This window comes from Tubulanus polymorphus, chromosome 5 (genome assembly GCF_964204645.1).
Source record: "Tubulanus polymorphus chromosome 5, tnTubPoly1.2, whole genome shotgun sequence".
Lineage (NCBI taxonomy): Eukaryota > Metazoa > Nemertea > Palaeonemertea > Tubulaniformes > Tubulanidae > Tubulanus > Tubulanus polymorphus.
This window is the reverse complement of record NC_134029.1, coordinates 19,778,476-19,798,584: the sequence shown is the minus strand read 5'-3', so window position 1 is coordinate 19,798,584 and position 20,109 is coordinate 19,778,476. Positions and strand designations below refer to the sequence as shown.

Here is a 20,109-nt window from a genome sequence, read left to right as displayed (position 1 = left end):
TTCATCGCAAAAACGAGGCCCTATTTTTCGGTGTAGTAGCTAGTCGATGTCTGTTTTCAAAAGTATTGACAAGTCGATGGTGCCAATTCACAGCATTTTCACAGTGTGGTATTATAATATTAAAAAAAAAAAACACAAATTCAATTGAATTCCATCTCGCAATTGGTTTCTCAAAAGTATATCGTAAAGAAAATTTTTCCGCGATTCGCGAACTATATTTTTTACAAGTGAATTTAAATGTATTATTGGATTCGAAGCGGTTTTATTTGAGCTTCTCGTTGAAATTTTTTACGCATATAACTGCATGATTTGTACGTATGATCGTTACTCTCGGTATCCGGCCTCTATCTCGGCCCTATCTAGCTCCGATGCGACTTGGTTGGCGTGCTATAGATTGTTGTTCGAAGATTGACAGAGTCGTTAGATTCTTATTTTTTTATGAGCGTACGTTTTATAAGTCTTGCGACTGGAAAGGGCTTTGCGGTGAAAAGCTCGACGAGGTTTAACTGAGCGATGTGTCGCGAATAAAGAGTTATAGGTAAGTCCCACAATCACGAAGCTGAAAAATCTTAAAATGTTGCAAAGTTGAAATCTTTTTTTCAAGTATCAGAATTTTTGGTTTTTCTCGAAAAGCCATTATCAAGGAATGACCAGAAATACAACATATTAAAGTTTGTTTTTTAATCCACATTCGATTTTTAAGGCTAAAAGAAAATGATACCTTGTTTCTCTCTTTATCAGCCGGGTCACTTTCGTGAACTACAACATAATTTGTAATCAGTTCATTACTATAGGTGTCTGGACTGTAACATGGTTCGCTTGGTCGTGATTTAAGAAAAGTTATGTACAGGGCAGATAGGCAGCCGGCCGGGTCAACTTTTAAGCACAGCAGAAATGAGAAACGAGGTTTAAATTTCTTATGTCGCGATATTTTAAATTTTTCGGCTTCGTGATCGCGAATAGCGAATGTTAGACATTTTCGTTAAGACGCGTTGTTGATAATGCTCCGATTCTATTCAAAATTCGACGGTTTACACCCGTGTGATCAGGGCTGCCAACCTCTGAAAAGTGCTATCGGTAACGAATTGAATCTTTTTCAGTAACCTTTCATTGAAATATGAAAGAAAATGAAAAATCAAATTAATCAGTTATCAACAGTAAGACCCTCAGTAACATCTTACATATTTCTCGTTGTAAAATAGTAACAAATAGACTGAAAATCAGCGACAGTTGGCAGCTCTGTGTTATTATCGATAAGACGGTCATTGTTCGTCAACGACGCCGCTAGCGTTCGAATTCCTTTCCTTCGCGATGTCAGGTCCGATCTAAGGAATAAAAGCTACTCGCTTGGTAACAAGCATATCCGAAATTTTACTTGCCCCATCAAAAATCTACTTGCCCTACACTCAGTCCAACTGCTGTATCGATTGGGAAAAAAGCTTTGAGACATAAAAATGCACTAGCCCGGTGGACGAGTGATAATGATAACCTACTTGCCCTAATGAGAATATACTTGTCCCGGGCAATCGGACAAGTGCTTAGATCGGACCCTGCACGTTTTAACATACAATTTTAACATGTACGAACTATGCAAACGTCGAATTTCTGTGCGCCGAATTTAGTATTACATTATCGAACGGTTTTTTCGAAAACTTATATATTGGTCGTACGTCGGTAGGTGTGGTTGTTATTTCGCTATGCAGTACATGTGTATATATCGTAACGCCGATATATCGATCATCCCGAAAGCCTTCGGGCATTTATTTAGTTCAACGACGACAATACGCGGCGGCGGGCGTCGTAGCGTGTTCTTCGGCTATCACACCTGTAAATTATATATTTTATCGGATATCGATTCACCTACCGTCGTCGTTTTTATGGCGCGTTAGTCGTTTCGAAAAGCGTAATCAGTCGGTACGACCGGACCGGGCGAACGCTATTATTCTAAGAAATGTAATTACGTGTACTTATTCTAAAGTTCGTCGAATTAAGCCGAATCCACGGGTAATCACTCCTCAGATTAGTTTTCCTTCGATATTATAGTTCTTTATGAATGTCTATTCATACGCGTGAATCGTTATCATACGCGAAATCAGTTTTCCATTGCGTCGTGTTTTTTTTTTTAAGGACATTCAAGCTATAATCTGAACACACGAAGGCGAAGTCGATAAAGATAGTAATTTTTGGCCTCGGGAGGGGGTTAGAATTGTAAAGAAATTTCGCTCCTAAATCAATTCACTGTTCAGTTCACACTTGTTAGTAAATCACGTGGTTGTCACAAAAATCAAGGGATGATGATTGTTATATTAGCATTTTCATGCTGGTGCTTTTTTTGTCGGATTCAAAAGTGTCTCTTAAAAAATAAATTCTTTCTTCACTGCAGTATACGGCTTGAGTTTTCTATTTTCAGTAATCTTGTCGGACAGTTTTCTTCTGGTATCGATTGACAGCTTGGACCCGCACCTTCCTCAGGATATTTGATACGTAATTGCCATTCGAATTTGGGATCAATTAGGCTTAACCTTGTATTCAGAATTGCATCTGAAACATTTTGAATTGTAATGGACTAATGCGCTACAAATACCAGATGTTAATTATTTCATCATTACACCCTCAAACATTAATTGTTGAAATGCGCTACAATAGGGTGGTTCCGGGATGCAGATTGATATAGCTGATAAGGGCGGCAAGATAATGACAAAGCAACAAGTAATGCAGTCAAATGCTCACAACCACAACACACCAAAAGGCAAACAGGAATAGCTAGTACTTGAACTCTCTCTGCCTCCGATGAATTCGATATCTTTGGTCTGGGGGCTGAGACAAATAATAATCATAAATAGAGCGCGAAGTTGCTTTCAAACACTCCCGCGATTGCTCTCCAAATACATAACAAATCGAAAATAAATATGGAGAAGATAAAATGATATTCAAAATGAATCCAGATTTCGTCATCCCTATCAAGAAAAAGTTCACCAAAGCTTAATTCCGTCTTAACTTTATGTAGAATTGTTTATGCTTTTTCATTCGGTATCTTACGAAATATACAAGGATGAATAGATAAATGAGTAAGTGAATTATTGATTATTGGCTTCCAATGTGCATTTGATCTATCGCGTCACTGAGCGCACTTTCCACAGATTCCTGAAATGAAAACATTGTACGAGAATTTTTTTCATTTTTCAAATTTCCAAGAAATAATTTGACAAAAACATTTAGATGTACATGCAAACATGGAGGTAGAAGGAATCGAATGGTGTTTATTAAATCGTGTATTAAGGGCTTAGTACATTCGTTAGTGGATCAACAAATTCTTTAAATTTGCATTCTATACTTCTTAAAATCCAAGGAATCATACACCAACAGTCATAAATTTGAGACCCATAAACGCGACCATGCATATCGCTATGAATGGACTGCAATCCAGTCTTACGTAGTGAAATGACATAGTGAAATTCATGAATTGTTTACGAGAGGCTGAATAATAACAAACTTACTATATCACGTTTCAGTTCTTCTATTTTCACTTTAGCACTTGACATATCCTAGAACATAACATAGACATACAAGTCAAGCAGTAGTGATAATTCACTCGAAAATAGGTATGCAGTGGACAGGATAAATATTCAACTTACAGGAGGTAAAGAGCAATAACTATCTAATTGTTTGTTTAACGGTGCCAACTTTTCTTCGAGACTGGACAACATCTGAAAACGTAAAATCGAGGCAACTGTCGTTCAGAAGTTTCAGTTCGAGAATCTGTAAATTGAGGCTGCATTTTAGGTATTTACCTTTGATTTCTCTACAAGTGTACCGTGGTCGGTGTAGGGAGCATTCATTTCCTCCTGTTGCCAAGAAAATTTAATACAAGCTTCTTTACTAATTCAATTTTAAGCGACAATAATACTACATATACTGGCCACTGTTTTTGGACTTGCTTCTTTCACCCCGCCCATTCCCTGACATGCATCTGTTTTCCCCGATTCGATCTGCTGCGAATTGGATCAATTAACGCAGTCAAACACAAGATATAGACAGAAACTGTTTGATAATATGTTCGATCTAACTATCTCAACAAATTTCCCCGACTTATCCCTGATTTTAACCTCGTTAAAAATTTCCTTAAAAACTTTTTTTAAAGATAAAAAATTCCCTGACTTTGCCAGTAAGACTCGGCCACCCTGTGATATTGTACCGACCTTAAAATTCTGAATCGCAATTCGATAATCTTCGGATTTACTCGAAATGGTTCGCGTCTCTTTCGTTCTCTTCTTGAGCTTCGGTCCGACCCTCCGTGCTTGTTGTTCCAGGTCCAATAACGTCCTAATACGAAATAAACAAATGAGAGGCTGCAGATTCCCTATCCTGCCATCCAGAGTTTCAGTTTTATACCAAAACCAAATTAGATCGTATCTATCTGTACTACAAAGCACAAAAAGCTACAAAAGAGGTGCAATTATGTGATTTAGTCACAGGTTGGTATGCCATAAAGATCCATAGGATTTCTTAACTTCGATTTACAAAAATTTCAAACAATAAATACATGAAGTATTTATAATACAAAAACAATTTTGAAGGTAATAAAACTCAGGTTTGTAAAATTTCTGGGTCAGTGTAATTGAGAAAAAGTGGTTCTAATTGATCTCAAATAGATCGGCCAAGGAAGGCCTATATAAGCTTCATCATCTTCGAAAAAGTTTGACATTTCGATTTAGGGAAAGTTTAGATTTATCAATTTGGTACAAAAATGGCAAACATGGTTTATGCCGCATTAAACTGCTGGATAAGTAACTTCCTAAAGCTACTAAAGTAGACAAAACATGGTCGTTGTCATGAATCTACAAGTTGGAAACATCTTGATACCATTTTCAATTTTGTACTTTAACTCTTCCACAAACATGGGAGTTAAATATACTGGACCCAGTTCCACAGTTGTGAGTTAAGATTTAACTCAGAGTTAACTCATTGAAAACGAACTAATTCTATCTCAGAGTTATCTCTTAACTCCTGACTGACTGTGGAACTGGATCCTGTTTTCCTCGGTAGAACATTAAGTTAATTGATAAGACCCGTACCCAAAACCGTTCTTTTAATTCTATTTCGGGCAAGGAAATTTCGATAAGATTTTTATCAGTTCCTCCGACATAACACGGACTCCGCGGATATTTCTCTTACTTTTCTAAGGCGGTGCACTTGCTTTGCATGGTCTCGATCTCCGTTTGTATCTTTCGCGACAGTTTTTGCTGTTGTCGAAAAAGTCGCGTCTTCGAGAATAGCTCCATTTTCAAAGTTTCCAGTCCCAGCATGAAACTAAAACGACCATTTCATCGCGATACCACGAGTTATCGATACATAAAATTGGCTTCCCGACAAATATGGGATTATAATATGTATTTCTGCCACTTACTGGGTTTCTGATACATCTGAAAGTTTTAACGATTCAGCCACGTCCGTCAAAACTTTAAGGTGTTCATCAACATCGGACAAATATGAAAGATCCATGGTCGAGATGATTTTGTGAAGACGCTTTGCTGAAATCAATTAATTTCAAGTTTAACGCAGTTTACAGCAATATTTTTTTGACATTTAGACAAAATTCTAGACACCTGTTCTAAATTCTAGACTGGTCTTAAGTTGTTAGACTGGTCATAGAACTAAGATGGGCTTAGAATGATCAAGTCTAAGTTCGACTATGAAACTGCACCCAGTTGTCCGAGGGGTATGCAAGGGCTTAAGGGCCCCAGTAAGCCCCATCCTAGAATCATCACCTTCGGCTTCGTATTCGATCTTTTTTCGGTTTAAATCCTTGATTTCCAATGCCGTGTGGTTTTCTTTAGTTTGACACCGCGACATCAGCTCATACATGTAATTCACCGTTCTTTCGCAGATTTCGAACTGCGGTACGTTGCCGTCCCCAAACATCGTACACAGCCATGGCTGAATCTGAAAAATTTCATAATCAATTGATTAATTACTAGCGATTTGGCGGACAATCATATCTTTACCATAATGGAGGATAAGAAATTACTTATCACTAAGAACACAGGCACAATAGTTGGCGCCATTATTGCACTCTCGTACCCCTCCACAAAAATTGTAATTATGCATATTAATTATAGGAGTTCTACAGTCTCCTTGTCTAGGCCTAGAGGGGATTCAAAATCAATGACTTTTGACAAGAAATCCTAAGACCTCCCTGATATTACAAAAATAAAAGGCAGTGGAGTATTTGTTTCCGCTATTTTACCGTACATCGTCGCTGATTGGCTGATTTACGCTGCGCATGCGCACAGAGGTGCGCGACTTAGAAAATTCAAGGAAAGTGTGGAGAACAAAGAGTTAGAGAAAATAGAGCAAATAGAGCTAGAGCTAAACGGAACCCTCTGGACCATCTTCTTACCCTCGCGACACTAACCCTATCGAAACCCTAAACCCAATATAATGATTTTATTGTTACTTTTATTAGCTAATACTTATGCACGGTAAAATAGCGGAAATAAATACTTTGCCGTATATGGTTAAATATCCACTTCAAAAATAAAAATGCTTGGGAGATGGGTACGAAAGACAGTGCAATTATAGCGCCCAATATTTTGTTATCTCAAGTCAAGGATACTGTGCCAGTAGAGTATAGTACACAGGACAGGCTTAGTGAGGGGAAGTGTCAAAATAAGATTAATTTATTGAATGGATTGCCACACAGACACAGAATCTCAAAAAGTTTGTTTTTCATTTGACTAAATTTTAGGCCAAAAAATAGCTATCATTTCTTATAATGCCTCCATAACCCACCAGTTTTAACTTCTCTTCAAATTCCATACTAATCGTAGAAAAAGAAAGAATGAAGATTTGACGAATGGTTTAACCAGGTTAATGCTTATCGCAGCAAGTAAAAATCTTATAACTAACAGCCGCCATAGATTATTCGATTCAATTAAATTCAATTCTTTATTGATTCTTACGCTAAACATTACATATAAGATTCCCAAATTCAATAAAGTTACAACAAATTTTAAAATAAGAAGATACCAACATACAAACACAAGTTACAAATTTTGAAATAGATGAACTTCACGAGTTGATAAACGGGACTCGAACCTAACTGCAAAACTGTTCAACATGTTACCTAAATTGTGGCAACATGGTCCATAGAAATTTTATACACAGAACTTTGACAGCTCCCCAAAAATAGTTGTATGTTATCGCGTTTTGCAAGTTTGGCAGTTGTTGTCAGCTGATATAGTGGTGTAATTTATTCAGCTGACGAGTTGGAATTAATGGGACAAATATTTATGGTAGGTCCTTTTTACTCCGCTTACTTTATTAAAAAGAATAAACAAAAAGCAATTTTTTAAAGTAGACACTGTCACTGGTAGACGTCATGACTTAGGCCAGTACCCCTTGCTTATATCATTTATTCCCCTGATGGTTAAATTTTGGTTTCGTCTTTGTAAATTGAATCCCGCCTCATTAGTGTATAAATCCTATCCGGACTGTGTGCAAAGCATGGACACACTCCCAAATTGGTGTTCTGGAATTTTTTCAATACTAAAATCATTTGATCTTCATGGTGTTTGGTCTAATCATGGCTCAAACCACCCCAATAAAATTATCAAGCTGCTCCAGTCTAAAATGTATCTCTTATATTCTTCTTCGTGGCTATTTCAAATCAACGACAGTAATTCCAACCCCAAATTAAGGACTTATAAACTTTTTAAAAAACGCTTTGAACTAGAAAAATATATTATTTCGAACTCTTTCCTCAAAAGACGCGAATTTTCCAAACTGCGTCTCGGTTCCCATCGGCTTAGAATCGAGACGGGGCGTCACTGTCGTCCATTTTTACCAGCCAATGAGAGATTTTGCCTCTACTGTACTGTAGATAAAGTCGTTGAGGACGAATCCCACTTTTTACTCGAGTGTCCCTCGCTTCATCCTGCCAGAGTTTCCATTTTATCCTCACTTGTATGTTTCACAGAGTTTGAGTCTTTTTGTGTTTTCGATAAATTCCTATTTTTGATGTCCTATAACAACGGAGACTATGAAATTGCCAGCCTTATGTGTAACCTAGTTAACTCTTTATTTGCCCTCCGTTCAACACTTTGATTCTTTTATATTATATTCACTTGATTGTATCGCCACCTAGTTTCCTTGCTGTAGTATTATATTTTGTTTTACGTTTAACATATTTTATTTGTAAATATTCTCTATTCCTATGTTATCCATTATAAAAGCGATTTTAAATGTATGTCCACTCTTGTACTGTTTTCCCTGTGTCTTGATGTTAATATTTTATTGCATGTCATTTCCTATGTAACTTATGTATTATATGGAGCAATAAAATTAAAGTTCAAGTTCAAGTTCAAGTTCGTCATGATGACATGGTAGAGCACCTAGGATCGATAATGGGTCGAATCTTTGATTTCAGAACCCCAGCTATCGTGACAAGGCAAGCCCCTGTGCCCATCCACTTTAGAATTTTACTTGCCTGGACCCTTGCTTGTGATGAACTTAAGTTTTTAGTTGAAAGTTTTTGAACTTTTAAGTCATGATGAAGTGATGCTTGGATACACAGCATTATTTCAGTAAATTCTATATTTGCGATATCTAATTATAGGCCTATAACAGTTACTAATGAAAATAACAATAGAATCAATAAGTAGGGTTATGTATGTAGGGTTGGTTTCGATAAGGTTAGGGTCCGCTCTATTTTCTAATTGTTTTCCACACTTTCCTTAAATTTTCTAAGTTAAGTTTTAGCACAGGTCTTAAAATCATTGCTTGTGAATTGTAGCTGGTTCTGGAAGTGACTCGCATCGTTTTTTTGTTTAGTATTGAATGAGTGGTTTATATGTGAACGCACTTAATTTGAATTATGCACTGGGCAAATTTGACTCGGGTCTGATCTCAGGGGCGGATCCAAGCTATATTCCACTGTATTCCAGAATATAGTCAGAAAAATGTGAATAACATACTTCCTAGAAGAACCTAATCTGACAGGTCCAGAATGCCTTTAGATACAAAATGAATGATTTTTCAAATTTTTCCTGGGGGAGGATATCAAACCCCCTTTAATCAGCTTCGTCGCCGGCAGATAATTGAGCATTAATTTTTTTAGGAATATAGTCAAATTGACCGGCTGGATCCGCCCCTGGATCTGTACCAATTTGTGCCGGGCCAAATCGTCTACGTGTGGTCGTGTCTTATAAAAGTTGTAATACTTTGACAATAAAGTTTATATATATATAAATAGGGCTTGTACGAACTAGCCTCTAGCTGACTTCCTGCGGTGATTAGCTTATAGTGCAGGCATTGTGCTATCATACAGCAATGTTAGTGACTGAGCATGTGTGACTACATGATCTTTCGCACTCCACTTCATATGACTTTTTCTAATTTTTCTGCTCTCATATTGACCCGTAATCTATATATGCTTTGAAAGCCTTTCGTCGGCCAGCGGTTTATTCGTTTATCAAACCTTCTTGTTTTGGCCTAGATTTCTATATAGGTCATTCAATTCATAGCACGAGTTAGCACGAGTGTATCGCTTGTCAGACGGCTTATGGCTTGTCAGACGACTTAGCCAAACAATTCGACCGTGCGTTCGATGAACGTTTCATCGTTGTCTCTCCGCAGATCGTGAACATCGAAGGAACATACGGAAATGGAGGCCACGACTGAATTACAGATAACTTCGAATGGCCGGCGAAAACCGTCGTTGACGGTTCGAGCGAACAACAGCAGACGGATATCGAACTCGTTGATTGAAAACAGTACGACGTTCAGCACGTTCGATCACGAAGCAACTCCATTGCTTAGATCCGTCGAGCGCGAGAAGTAAGTTCTCGTGAAGTTCATTATTGGCGACGATGATGGGCATTGTTGCGATGTTGGTTCGAAGAAACAATCAGTAGAAATAGGCTAGCCGCTACTAGGGCCTTATCATCTTGTATATATGTCTAACAACTCTCGGGAAATAGATCTGTTTCTGAAAATGGCTCATAGTATTTGAGCCAGGGTTCGTGTACAGATCAGGGAATTTCGGAATTATTTTTCCCTGCAGGGAAAACCAGGGAATCTGGGCTTTTTCCTTTGAAATCACGGAAAAGTCAGGGAATTACAAAATCCAGAGAAATGTTTATGAGTACCATTGTTTTGTATCTACTCTTTGGGATAGGAGTAGTAATGCTCAATGAGCTGAGTAGTCAAAAGCTTATTAGTTTCACTTAGTATTTATTGGGAATTTTTAGCTTAGACAGTCAATGGGTGTGTTATATATATATATATATATATATATATATATATATATATATATATATATATATATATATATATATATATATATATATATATATATATATATATATATATATATATATATATATATATATATATATATATATATATATATATATATATATATATATATATATATATATATATATATATATATATATATATATATATATATATATATTGTATTTCATACATTTTCAGCGAGTCTGGTATAATTAGTGGCGGAGATTCTTCGTGCGCCTCTTCTGAATGCGGTAGCTCTGATTCCTGGAGCAAACATTGGCTTTTGGTTAAATACCTACCTGTCGTCAAAGTCACCGTGATAGCCACGGTGACTTTTGTATTCGTTGTAAGTATTTCGTCTCGAAATTATTCAATAATTTATCTAACACGTAAGTTTTGATAGAAAAATTTATCTAATAGGCCCTATAAGTTTTTTGATAAAATGATAAGCAATGACTATTGTCTTTTAAGAGGATGGAGTATATGTGGAGGAATGAAATGCTTTCTCGATTTTTTTCAGGTGATCCTAGCAATTTCACCGACGAATGAAGCGTCGGAAGGATTTTATAGCGTTAGGGCAAGCAAGTCCGTTAGTAAGTGTCACCCTGATATCAGTCATGCTGTACAAATTGTAATAATACAAATCTACAATTTGAAAACGAAATAGGCCTATTCATAATATTCAATACATCTTACTAATGTCTATTTCAACTTGATCTGAGAGCATATCGGTTGGCCTAGCTCTGTCAGTTTTGATGGTACATACTTGAAAAAGTCTCATTAGGACCAGAAATGGCCTGGCAGTTGACCTAAAACATAGATTTTTATTCCATTTCAAACTGTCTTGAAGGATATCCAAAAAGTCTGCATTGAGATATCCTTCAATGCAGTGAAGAATGGATTAAAAAACAATGTTTTAGGTCAACTGCCTGTGCTTTCTGGTCCTAATAAGACTTTTATCAGGTATGTACCACCAAAACTGACTGAGTTAGGCCACCTGATATGCTCTCAAGTCCAGTTGAAGGTTATTAATAACAATAATAATGGTATGAATAAATATGTGCTTTTCAATCGTGATCAACGTGTCAAGACTAGTAAAATCATTTGGAGGCATTAGCTCATTCAAGAACACTTACAAAAAGAAATCTGACTATTTATGAGTGATACCGATATTTAATAACTGTATCTGGACTTAAAGTCACAGTTTTGTCACTTGGGGTCAAGCCTTCACTTGTGATATAATGTGTCGTTTTTGTGTTAGCATGCGTGTATGTGTCATATTCTCTAACCGCACATTCTATTGATCCATGTATCGATCCAAGTACCGGTTCTATGTTGTTTGTTTATTTTACAGACAAAAACCTGACAAATTGTAATCTCCCGACGATCAAAGCGAAAATCATCGGCCCATTCGCGAACCAACTTCCTTCGACGAAAACTCAAAATCTGTCCATTATTATTACGAATAGGAATGGGTCTCTTTTGACGCAGGTATTTGTACAGATTTTTTTGTAATGAAAAAACTTAAACATAAATCAATAGATTGCCGGTATAATACGTTAAGCGTTTAAGTATTAGTCTTTTGATGAACCAATGAAAGTGAAGATTATCATCTACGCTAGGATTTGCGTGGCACATGTATTTATGCGTGTAAGGTTATATCGCATACTTTATTTTTTCTAAAAGATTAGTAAGATTTGTGTATATTTCATGTATTCTATATACAGAGATGGATTCTGCCGTTAATGAAAGATCTACACGCGAAATCGCAGTTCATAACTAACGAATTCGATGTTTCTCTATTCACGTAAGTAGAAAATTGCGCAATGAAATTTTCTTTGAAAGCCCGTAGCAAGATATCGCATTCTATTTTCTTGACTTGTAGCAATGAAGAGGCAATAGCGCACATTTCATCAACGTCGAAAGATATTGTCTCTTTTGGGTTGCTTTTCCGATGCGAGAGGACCCCCGAAGATGTTCAGGTGGTCATAGCTGCTGTAATACTCGTAGGAGTGTATATTCTGATTATATTTGAGGTACGATATGTTGCTCGTTATATCAAGCGCGTGCCAGGGTTTTTTCGAAGGACAGTTCATTTTATATGAAAAACCGTTTTTCTAAAACCGTTTGTACGAGAAAATCATTCATTAGAAATAAGGAAGGATAATACTTGCTAGGGAAAGGACATTTTTTGCTACCCCTCAAACTCTCCTTGGCACGTGGTCTGGTCTAGCATGTGAATATATAGTGATATGATGCTATATTCGATGTACCGGTACATGTAATAGCAATGTGTACATGTTATACCGAGTGTTCCCTATCTAATGCTTAATCAAGGCATATACCTCAAGACTTCTACTTATAAATACGCCATCATCCAGTGGCGGATCCAGCCTACCATGATTACCGCTTGAGCTGTACTGAAGATTTCCCCACAACATTTTCAATATAGTCAATATTTGCCTGCATGTGACTTTACGCGCAAAGATGCTTCATATTTCTCTTTCCGGTTGGTTCCTAACAGGCACTCCTCTTGCTCGGGGCTTGCCGAATTTTTTTTAATGGTAATTCCTGTTTTGAAATTGCTGAGCGTCTTAGAGCACGTAAAATGTCAAATTTCTGGGTCTTCGGCCAAGCTACTCACGAGACACAATATTACTTCGAGCATTACTCAGATTTTACCCCATGGATCCGCCGTGGTTACCTATGTATGTGAATGAGCTTAAGGGACGTTACCAGAATTCGCTGGGTCGCATGTTTATTTTGCATGGCTTATGATTCATCGTATTTCAGTTGGTCCATCGAGCTCTGGCAGCGATGATCGGTGCTTTGGCTGCTATTGCTATGTTAGCGTTTACAGAGGAGGTAAATCAAACATTAATATCTATTATCACATATACATAGGAATTCTAGTCGTGCTAGTCATTTCGGTTTTGGTGTACGTTGTAACTGTTTATTTTCAGCGACCGAGTTTGGAAACAGTAACTGGTTGGATAGATTTTGAGACATTGACTCTGCTGTTTGGTATGATGATCCTCGTTGCTATATTCTGTGAATCGGGATTCTTCGACTGGGCTGCCTTTAGAGTAAGTGCTGGTACTATATTCGCGGAAAAGATGCGCTAACCTTAATTTCAAGTATGACGAGGTGGCCACTGACCTGGAAAACCTGGAAAACTCAGGGAATTTGACAAATTTCGCAAAAAACCTGGAAAATTCAGAGAATTTGGATAATGTGTTTCTTTATCAATATGTGATTCGATGGAAAATGGATTGAATTGAAACATTTTATACCTAGAAAGTCCTCTGGGGCCAGTTGCACAGTTGTGACTCAAGTCCATAATTGGTCTTAAATTTTAAGACTGGTCTTAAGTTGTTAGATTGGCTATAGAACGAAGTTGATCTTAGACTGGTCTTAAGTCTAAGCCATGACTATGCAACTGGCCCCTGGTTCACGCAGGGAATTTTCTGTTATAACATAGAAAAACAGGAAATTTGTAAATTGGCAGAAAGTGGCTACCCTGTGAAATATAATGTATGAGGCAATATTGATGCCCTAGTTCAATTATTGAATTGCCAAGCAGGTAAAAATGTATGGTGAATAATTAGGTGAATAATTTTTCCATGTGGTTTGTATGCAAAGTTAGACAGTGAAATGTAAAAATCAGTTAATGCCTGTTTTCATATGTTAATTAGTATAATTCATTCGCTTCAGGCTTACAGACTAGCTCGAGGGAATGTATGGACTCTCATTACGTTGCTGTGCGTGTTTGGCGGCATCATTTCCGCATTCCTCGATAACGTAACGACTGTGTTACTTATGACTCCAGTAACTATCAGGTAAACTTTAGATACATATCTTATGAATACGTATTGTGAAATCAATCAGTGTCTTATCTAACGTATTTCTAGTCAACCTGTGTATCCTACACGTCAATATGCTTTGCGCTTTCAGATTGAGCGAAGTTCTTAATCTGGATCCGCGACATATTTTGATATCGTTGGTGGTATTTTCAAACATCGGAGGTACGGCCACCGCGGTCGGGGATCCTCCAAACGTCATTATTGTCTCAAATACCGAATTAAAAAGCAAGGTGAGTAATTATTGACAATTTCACTGCATGTATGCAACGCGTCAGAAAACAGTCTATCCTTCTCTGAAAAAATGACCGACCTGTATTTTTTGATCTGCACTAGTTGTGAGTCGAATTCAGAAATGCAGTAGACTTTGCTTGCCTTAGGTCATGAGGGACGGTAGTCTGAATACCAGTCGTTGTTACCGGTTCCCTACAACCTACCTTGTTTGTAGAACGACAGCTAGGTACTAGACTAGAGGGACGGATAAATTTTCTCTTGAGGCAAGCCAATTCTGGAGTAGTTGGAGCGACGATGGGTCATCCTCTCATAAATTGGAGTACGGAAATTTTAAACACTTGTGTCTGGGGCACGTGGCTCTTAACTGTTATTGAAAATGAACTGCCTTATCGTCAACCTAACACAACTGTGGAACTAATTCCCAAGTTTTATGAAATGGAGGCCGGGTTTCCCAAGTTCTACTTGTATTGATCAATTCAATGAGATTAATGATAGTGTACTTGATGCGAGGTGGTACTATTGAAAATATATCTGATATTCATTTTACATGAGTATTCTATTTTTGTAATTGTAGGGCATAGAGTTTGCTAATTTCACAGCTCACATGGTTATCGGTGTTATATTCATCATGATTGTCTGCTATCTGTTCATGAGATTTTTGTACCGGCGCAAGAACGACCTGGAAAACAAAGATCCACCCGATATCTCAGGTACACCGACTTTAATGAACCCCTGAAGAATCCGGTCTCCAATGCGATGATTCTTATACGTTTTGGTTTTGATTGTTATTTCAGAATTGAAACACGAGATCGAAATTTGGCGTCGCAGCGCGACGAGAATAGTGATAGCCAGTCGCGAGGAAAGCATGGTGAAAGCTTTGCTTCAGCAGAAAGTCGTGGGCTTGGAAAATTTACTGAGAAAGAAAATGCTGAAATCGAGGTATCAAAATACTTTCGTCATGAAAATGTTTTTCACGAACAATTTCGATATTCAATTTTAGAAATTACTTATCTTTCATTTTGCCATTCAGATCACATAACGAACGCGAATTCCACGAGAGCTTGATTGAAATGGCAGAAAAGGTGACTTGATTTTGAAATTGATTTCTGAAAAAATGTTTCTATTTTAGGCTAAAAATGAAATGACACCTTGGATCTCCTAATCGGCCGGGTCATTTCGTAAACTGCAATGAAATTTGTAATCAGTTCATTTCTATAACTACCGGGTCTGTTATGGTTAGATTGATCATGAAAAAAAGTAATATATGCGGTAGATAGGCGGCTGGCCGCATCAAATTTTATGCTAAGCAGAAATGAGAAACAAGGTGCCTTACAATTTACTGAACGTTTACTTTCTTTCACAGTATCGAATTCGCGATAAGAAACTGCTCATTCAAGCCGGAATTGTCCTTAGCTGCGTCATCTTTTTGTTCTTTATAACGTCATTCATACCGAGTATTTACCTAAGTTTAGGTGAGTTTCTGAAATTCCTTACGTCAACTTGCAAATCATCTGAGCATATAGGTGCAGGCCGAGGTACATATTTAAATTGATGATTAATATTTCAGGTTGGATCGCAGTGCTCGGTGCTATGATGCTAATGGTTATTGCGGACTATAACGACTTTGAAAATCTACTGCACAAAGTAGAATGGGCTACATTAATGTTCTTCGCTGGCCTGTTCATTCTAATGAAGGTATGTTATACCAGTACTAACATATACAGTAGACTCATCTGAATCCAATCTGTTCAACTTAAAGGCTTCATGAAGTTACCTATCGAATTGAGGAAAGCTAGCTGAAACCAACCATACTAAGATTATATTTTTACGACTATTGGTTTGTGAATGATTGGCCACTGAAGATGGTTTGCAGACTATGAGAAGTAGCACATTTTTCCTTGGGACCTATTTTCGATGAAATGCATAACGTTTAACTAGGATATCACTGATGTTGGACAAATTTTGATGGTCTCAAGTTTAGTCTGTTCTGTTCAATTCATATAAGCAATTGTCCTGTTATAACCATGTAATCTCATCTATATTTCAGGCATTGGAAGAACTTGGTCTGATCGCGTTTATCGGTGATCAACTATCGAGCTGGATAAAGTCCGTCGGACCCGATGCCCAGTTACCAGTGGCTATCGTATTGATACTATGGATCGCTGCTCTAGCTTCCAGTTTCATAGACAATATTCCCTTCACAACAGCGATGGTACGAATTTTCTCGGAAGTTCCCTTGCCGGTTTCAAAATTCATTCTAAGTCATAGAACAACGAAAAAATAAATCCTATGCTACTGATGTTTTACTTTTAGGTGCCAGTTCTAATCAGGCTCAGCGAAGACACCGCGTTGAACCTTCCTTTACACCCTATAGTCTGGGCGTTAGCATTTGGAACCTGTCTCGGAGGTAAGTCTACTTAGGAATTTAAGCATCCTCTTTTCTTTGGCAGGGATTCGAACCTGATGGCATCGAGACTCGCCACGGTACGAAACCTTGCCACACAAGACTGATTTCGCAGCTACATGGGCAGCTTAGATGATGTCATTAAATTAGCTAATCAGAAGTCCTGTTTTATTTTAGCCCAGGTTTTTCCATTTAATAGTCCTTCCGTGAAATTAGCTTCAGCGATTATACATAAAACAAGCAATCTGATTGGTGCCGCGTGTTTTCGTGTGGCAAACCTGCGTACCGGGTTTAATGTGGCAGGGGTTCCTGCTGTGGCTGAGTAGTGTAGCGATGCCATCAGGTTGAATCCCTGCCGAGGGAGGGTGGAATTTTAGGTGCTTCATTCAATATGTGTTAGGCGGCTATGAACGCGATTTCTCCTGCTTTTAGGAAATGGAACATTAATTGGTGCATCAGCGAATGTTGTTTGTGCTGGTATAGCTGATCAGCATGGTTATGGGTTTTCATTCATGCAATTCTTCAAGTAAGTTAGCAAATTAAATTTACTCGAACATGCATGATAGCAAAGAAGCGTGTATACATCCTTTGAGTAACCACTGGTCCTGTTGAGAGCAATGATGCCGAACAAAAATATGGCTTCCAGACTGGGGTACAACTATTATTTGAGAGTAGTTTCTACTCTTAAGACCTCAATTACCACAAAAAATAAAAGTGTTTGAGTACTCTCAGCAGCGGAATAATTTCTGGTTCATTTTCAATAAAAGTTCTATTTTGAATGTCAAGATGCTCTCAATTGTGGTGCAAACTACTACAATTAAAAATGACAGGTACCCAGGTCGGGGTTTCACTTCACAGGCATTCCAACTTAACATCTATTTGCTGTTTCGCATATACCCTCATCGCCACCGAATCATCGATAACTGGACTTTAAAAAAAATTCATTTCTGTTTTTGCTAGATTTTGCCATACATGTAATTTTTGGATGTATATTTTTTGTCCGTAGGGTTGGATTTCCGATGATGTTAATCTCCACGTTCACCGCTATGTGCTACCTTCTAATCATGCATTGTACGCCTATCGCGTGGAATTCCTGGTGATCGAATTCGGGACTAAACAATGGAATGTAATTTGTCTCGATGAATTTATCGCCGCTGCATGGGACTTTTTATAGTAAATCAAATGACAATCTTACGGCGAAGGAATCAGTCTATCTATGGTACAGCGTTAAAGCTGGTGATATGAAAAGCGCGAAGTGATAAGAATAATAAGGATTCACAATACACGTTAAGTCTGTCAAATCCTATCCAACTTATCATAAAAAAACGGCCTTAGTGAAAAATTGCAGCGGCGAAATAGTAGCCGTTTTGGGTTGTGCGTGAAAATGACTTGTTAATCTGTGATGCCATCAATATGAATGCTTTATCCCTTGTATCTCTTGATAATCTGTGATAAATTTTGTTTTCGGGGCACGTGATCTTTTTCAGAGAATGAAAGAATTTTTTTTATATACATGTACATTAAAATTGTTTTTGTCGATTGAATGTATATTTTATGAAAAATGTAGAATTAGTAGATTTTGAACTTTATTTTTTAATATGTGTAATATCAATGCAATGATGAATCAAAGATGTATTTTTGTAAATATGGTACTATATTTTTATCACTTTTACTGTAACAAACTAATTATAAAAGACTTGCATAGCATGTAAGATTTTTGGAGTACTAGGTATATATTTAAGGGAACTGGTATACAGTAAATCTCGCCTTACTCTGATATGGCCAACTCTGACTTTGGACTAACTGGGACTCGAACGAAATCATTTCTGTGACTCCCTAACATATTTTACTTTCATTTACTCGGACTTTTGCTTACCTCGGACGGGCCAATTTTGCAGGTCCGAGGCGAGGTTTACTGTAGTAAGTAAATAGACCATGACTAAAAGTTTGCTAACAGAATATACAAATACTGTCTGTATGTACATTGTGAATATGATTGAGCAAATTAGAATAAAAGCGAAAAATTAAATCGAATCCCTGAAATGATTGTAAAAAGTGTTTTTTTTTTCTTTAATTTATCATTGACCAATGGAATTTGCAGTGCTGGGGTCATTTGTTTCTTGAAGTAATCAAATGATATCTCCAAGGTCGGTATAAAGTTGGTTAAAGTTAACCAGTGGATGAACGACATATGTAGCGACTATATCAAGACGGCATTGTTATGGTATTTATCCCATGGTTGATTTGCCAACTTTAGAGCAACTGATTAGATGCTTTATAGCTGTGGTAAAAGTTCTCATGAGAAAAGTATTTGTTTTTCCAGCAATCTAGTTGTAGATTTGTTGAAACTGTGACTTGAAACTGTGACGGATTGAATACCAGATATCGCTGAATTCTTAGATTTCCTTTGTTGACGACATCATGTAAGATCAAGTTTATGAAGTCACTCTGCCAAAAAATATGTGCTGTTTTTGAAAATGATCTTCGCTTGTATAACTTTAAGCTCGCGCGGTGTGGAATGCGGTTGAAAAGTGTGGAATGAAAAACTATTCGGAGAAAATCTACCGGTATACATACTGTGCCGAAAATTCACATTTATCTTGAGTAACAAATAATCATCAAACTGATTAATTTTTTGTAAACTATTTGATGCGGTTCTCGAGGGGCTGCATTCATTCGCAGGGTGCGGTCATGTACCTGGAAATTAGGGAAAAGTCCGGGAATTTTCAAATATTTAGAAAAGTCAGGGAATAGTTGGGGAGTTTCGTAAAAAAAGCTAAAAATCAGGGGAAAAGTCAGAGAAATTTGTTGAGATTGCTAGGTTGTGCGAATGATCGAAAAGTTTCCGTTTATGTCTTACGTTTTTGATTGTACTATAGGATTGGATTCTTAGCAGATCAAGTCAGGGAAAACAACATGCATGTGGGGGGGGGGGGGGGGTAGCATTAATAGTTTATGCGCAGAGAAAAAAATGAGAAAATCCTAGGCGCACTGTTGGCCAACAAAGAGAAGTTGGCCATGGTAAGTACCCAAATTTTATAAATACCCATTTCATATTACAAATGCTTGATAAACACTTTAGATACATTAATAACATAAAAACGAATGTGCTTTTTCCTTTTCAGATTCAACTCGAAAAAATATAGTGAGACGATGATTCAAGTGAAGCTCATAAACACAACGATAATGGTAAGGAGCTGAATTATTGTCAACTTATATTACAAATATTTAAAGAATAGATTATAAGTAGGGCCATCGGACTAAACACCAGGTCACGTGGTAGCTAGAGGATTTCCAGCGGTCCTTCTTTGT

General features: G+C 37.3%; 2 protein-coding genes across 2 annotated transcripts; one reads left to right on the top strand and one right to left on the bottom strand.

Moving 5' to 3' along the window:
* Window positions 1-2,964: 2,964 nt before the first annotated feature.
* On the bottom strand, window positions 2,965-6,928 carry LOC141906009 (HAUS augmin-like complex subunit 1). The gene is made up of 9 exons (XM_074795150.1): window positions 6,793-6,928; window positions 5,769-5,943; window positions 5,408-5,531; window positions 5,176-5,310; window positions 4,200-4,323; window positions 3,792-3,845; window positions 3,636-3,707; window positions 3,498-3,545; window positions 2,965-3,144 (listed from the first exon to the last, which is right to left on the bottom strand). Exons 1-9 carry the CDS (start codon window positions 6,817-6,819, stop codon window positions 3,085-3,087), a joined length of 819 nt encoding a protein of 272 aa, XP_074651251.1. The 5' UTR covers window positions 6,820-6,928; the 3' UTR covers window positions 2,965-3,084.
* Window positions 6,929-7,142: 214 nt separating this feature from the next.
* On the top strand, window positions 7,143-18,832 carry LOC141905753 (P protein-like). The gene is made up of 20 exons (XM_074794757.1): window positions 7,143-7,295; window positions 9,637-9,837; window positions 10,498-10,645; window positions 10,820-10,892; window positions 11,654-11,790; window positions 12,027-12,106; window positions 12,185-12,335; window positions 13,093-13,164; window positions 13,263-13,385; window positions 14,014-14,138; window positions 14,254-14,392; window positions 14,968-15,103; window positions 15,188-15,332; window positions 15,424-15,475; window positions 15,757-15,865; window positions 15,961-16,088; window positions 16,441-16,605; window positions 16,707-16,800; window positions 17,230-17,323; window positions 17,804-18,832. Exons 2-20 carry the CDS (start codon window positions 9,665-9,667, stop codon window positions 17,895-17,897), a joined length of 2,238 nt encoding a protein of 745 aa, XP_074650858.1. The 5' UTR covers window positions 7,143-7,295; window positions 9,637-9,664; the 3' UTR covers window positions 17,898-18,832.
* Window positions 18,833-20,109: the final 1,277 nt, after the last annotated feature.

What these genes read in the sequence shown, in the direction of transcription:
- LOC141905753 (XM_074794757.1), top strand. Translation starts at nt 9,665, where the DNA reads ATGGAGGCCACGACTGAATTACAGATAACTTCGAATGGCCGGCGAAAA. An exon ending in TTCGATGTTTCTCTATTCAC is followed by an intron (nt 12,107 to 12,184) that starts GTAAGTAGAAAA and finishes CTTGACTTGTAG; the next exon opens with CAATGAAGAGGCAATAGCGC. An exon ending in ATATTCTGATTATATTTGAG is followed by an intron (nt 12,336 to 13,092) that starts GTACGATATGTT and finishes ATCGTATTTCAG; the next exon opens with TTGGTCCATCGAGCTCTGGC.
- LOC141906009 (XM_074795150.1), bottom strand. Translation starts at nt 6,819, where the DNA reads ATGGAATTTGAAGAGAAGTTAAAACTG. An exon ending in GATCGAATACGAAGCCGAAG is followed by an intron (nt 5,532 to 5,768) that starts GTGATGATTCTA and finishes AATTGATTTCAG; the next exon opens with CAAAGCGTCTTCACAAAATC. An exon ending in TCAGATGTATCAGAAACCCA is followed by an intron (nt 5,311 to 5,407) that starts GTAAGTGGCAGA and finishes TGGTCGTTTTAG; the next exon opens with TTTCATGCTGGGACTGGAAA.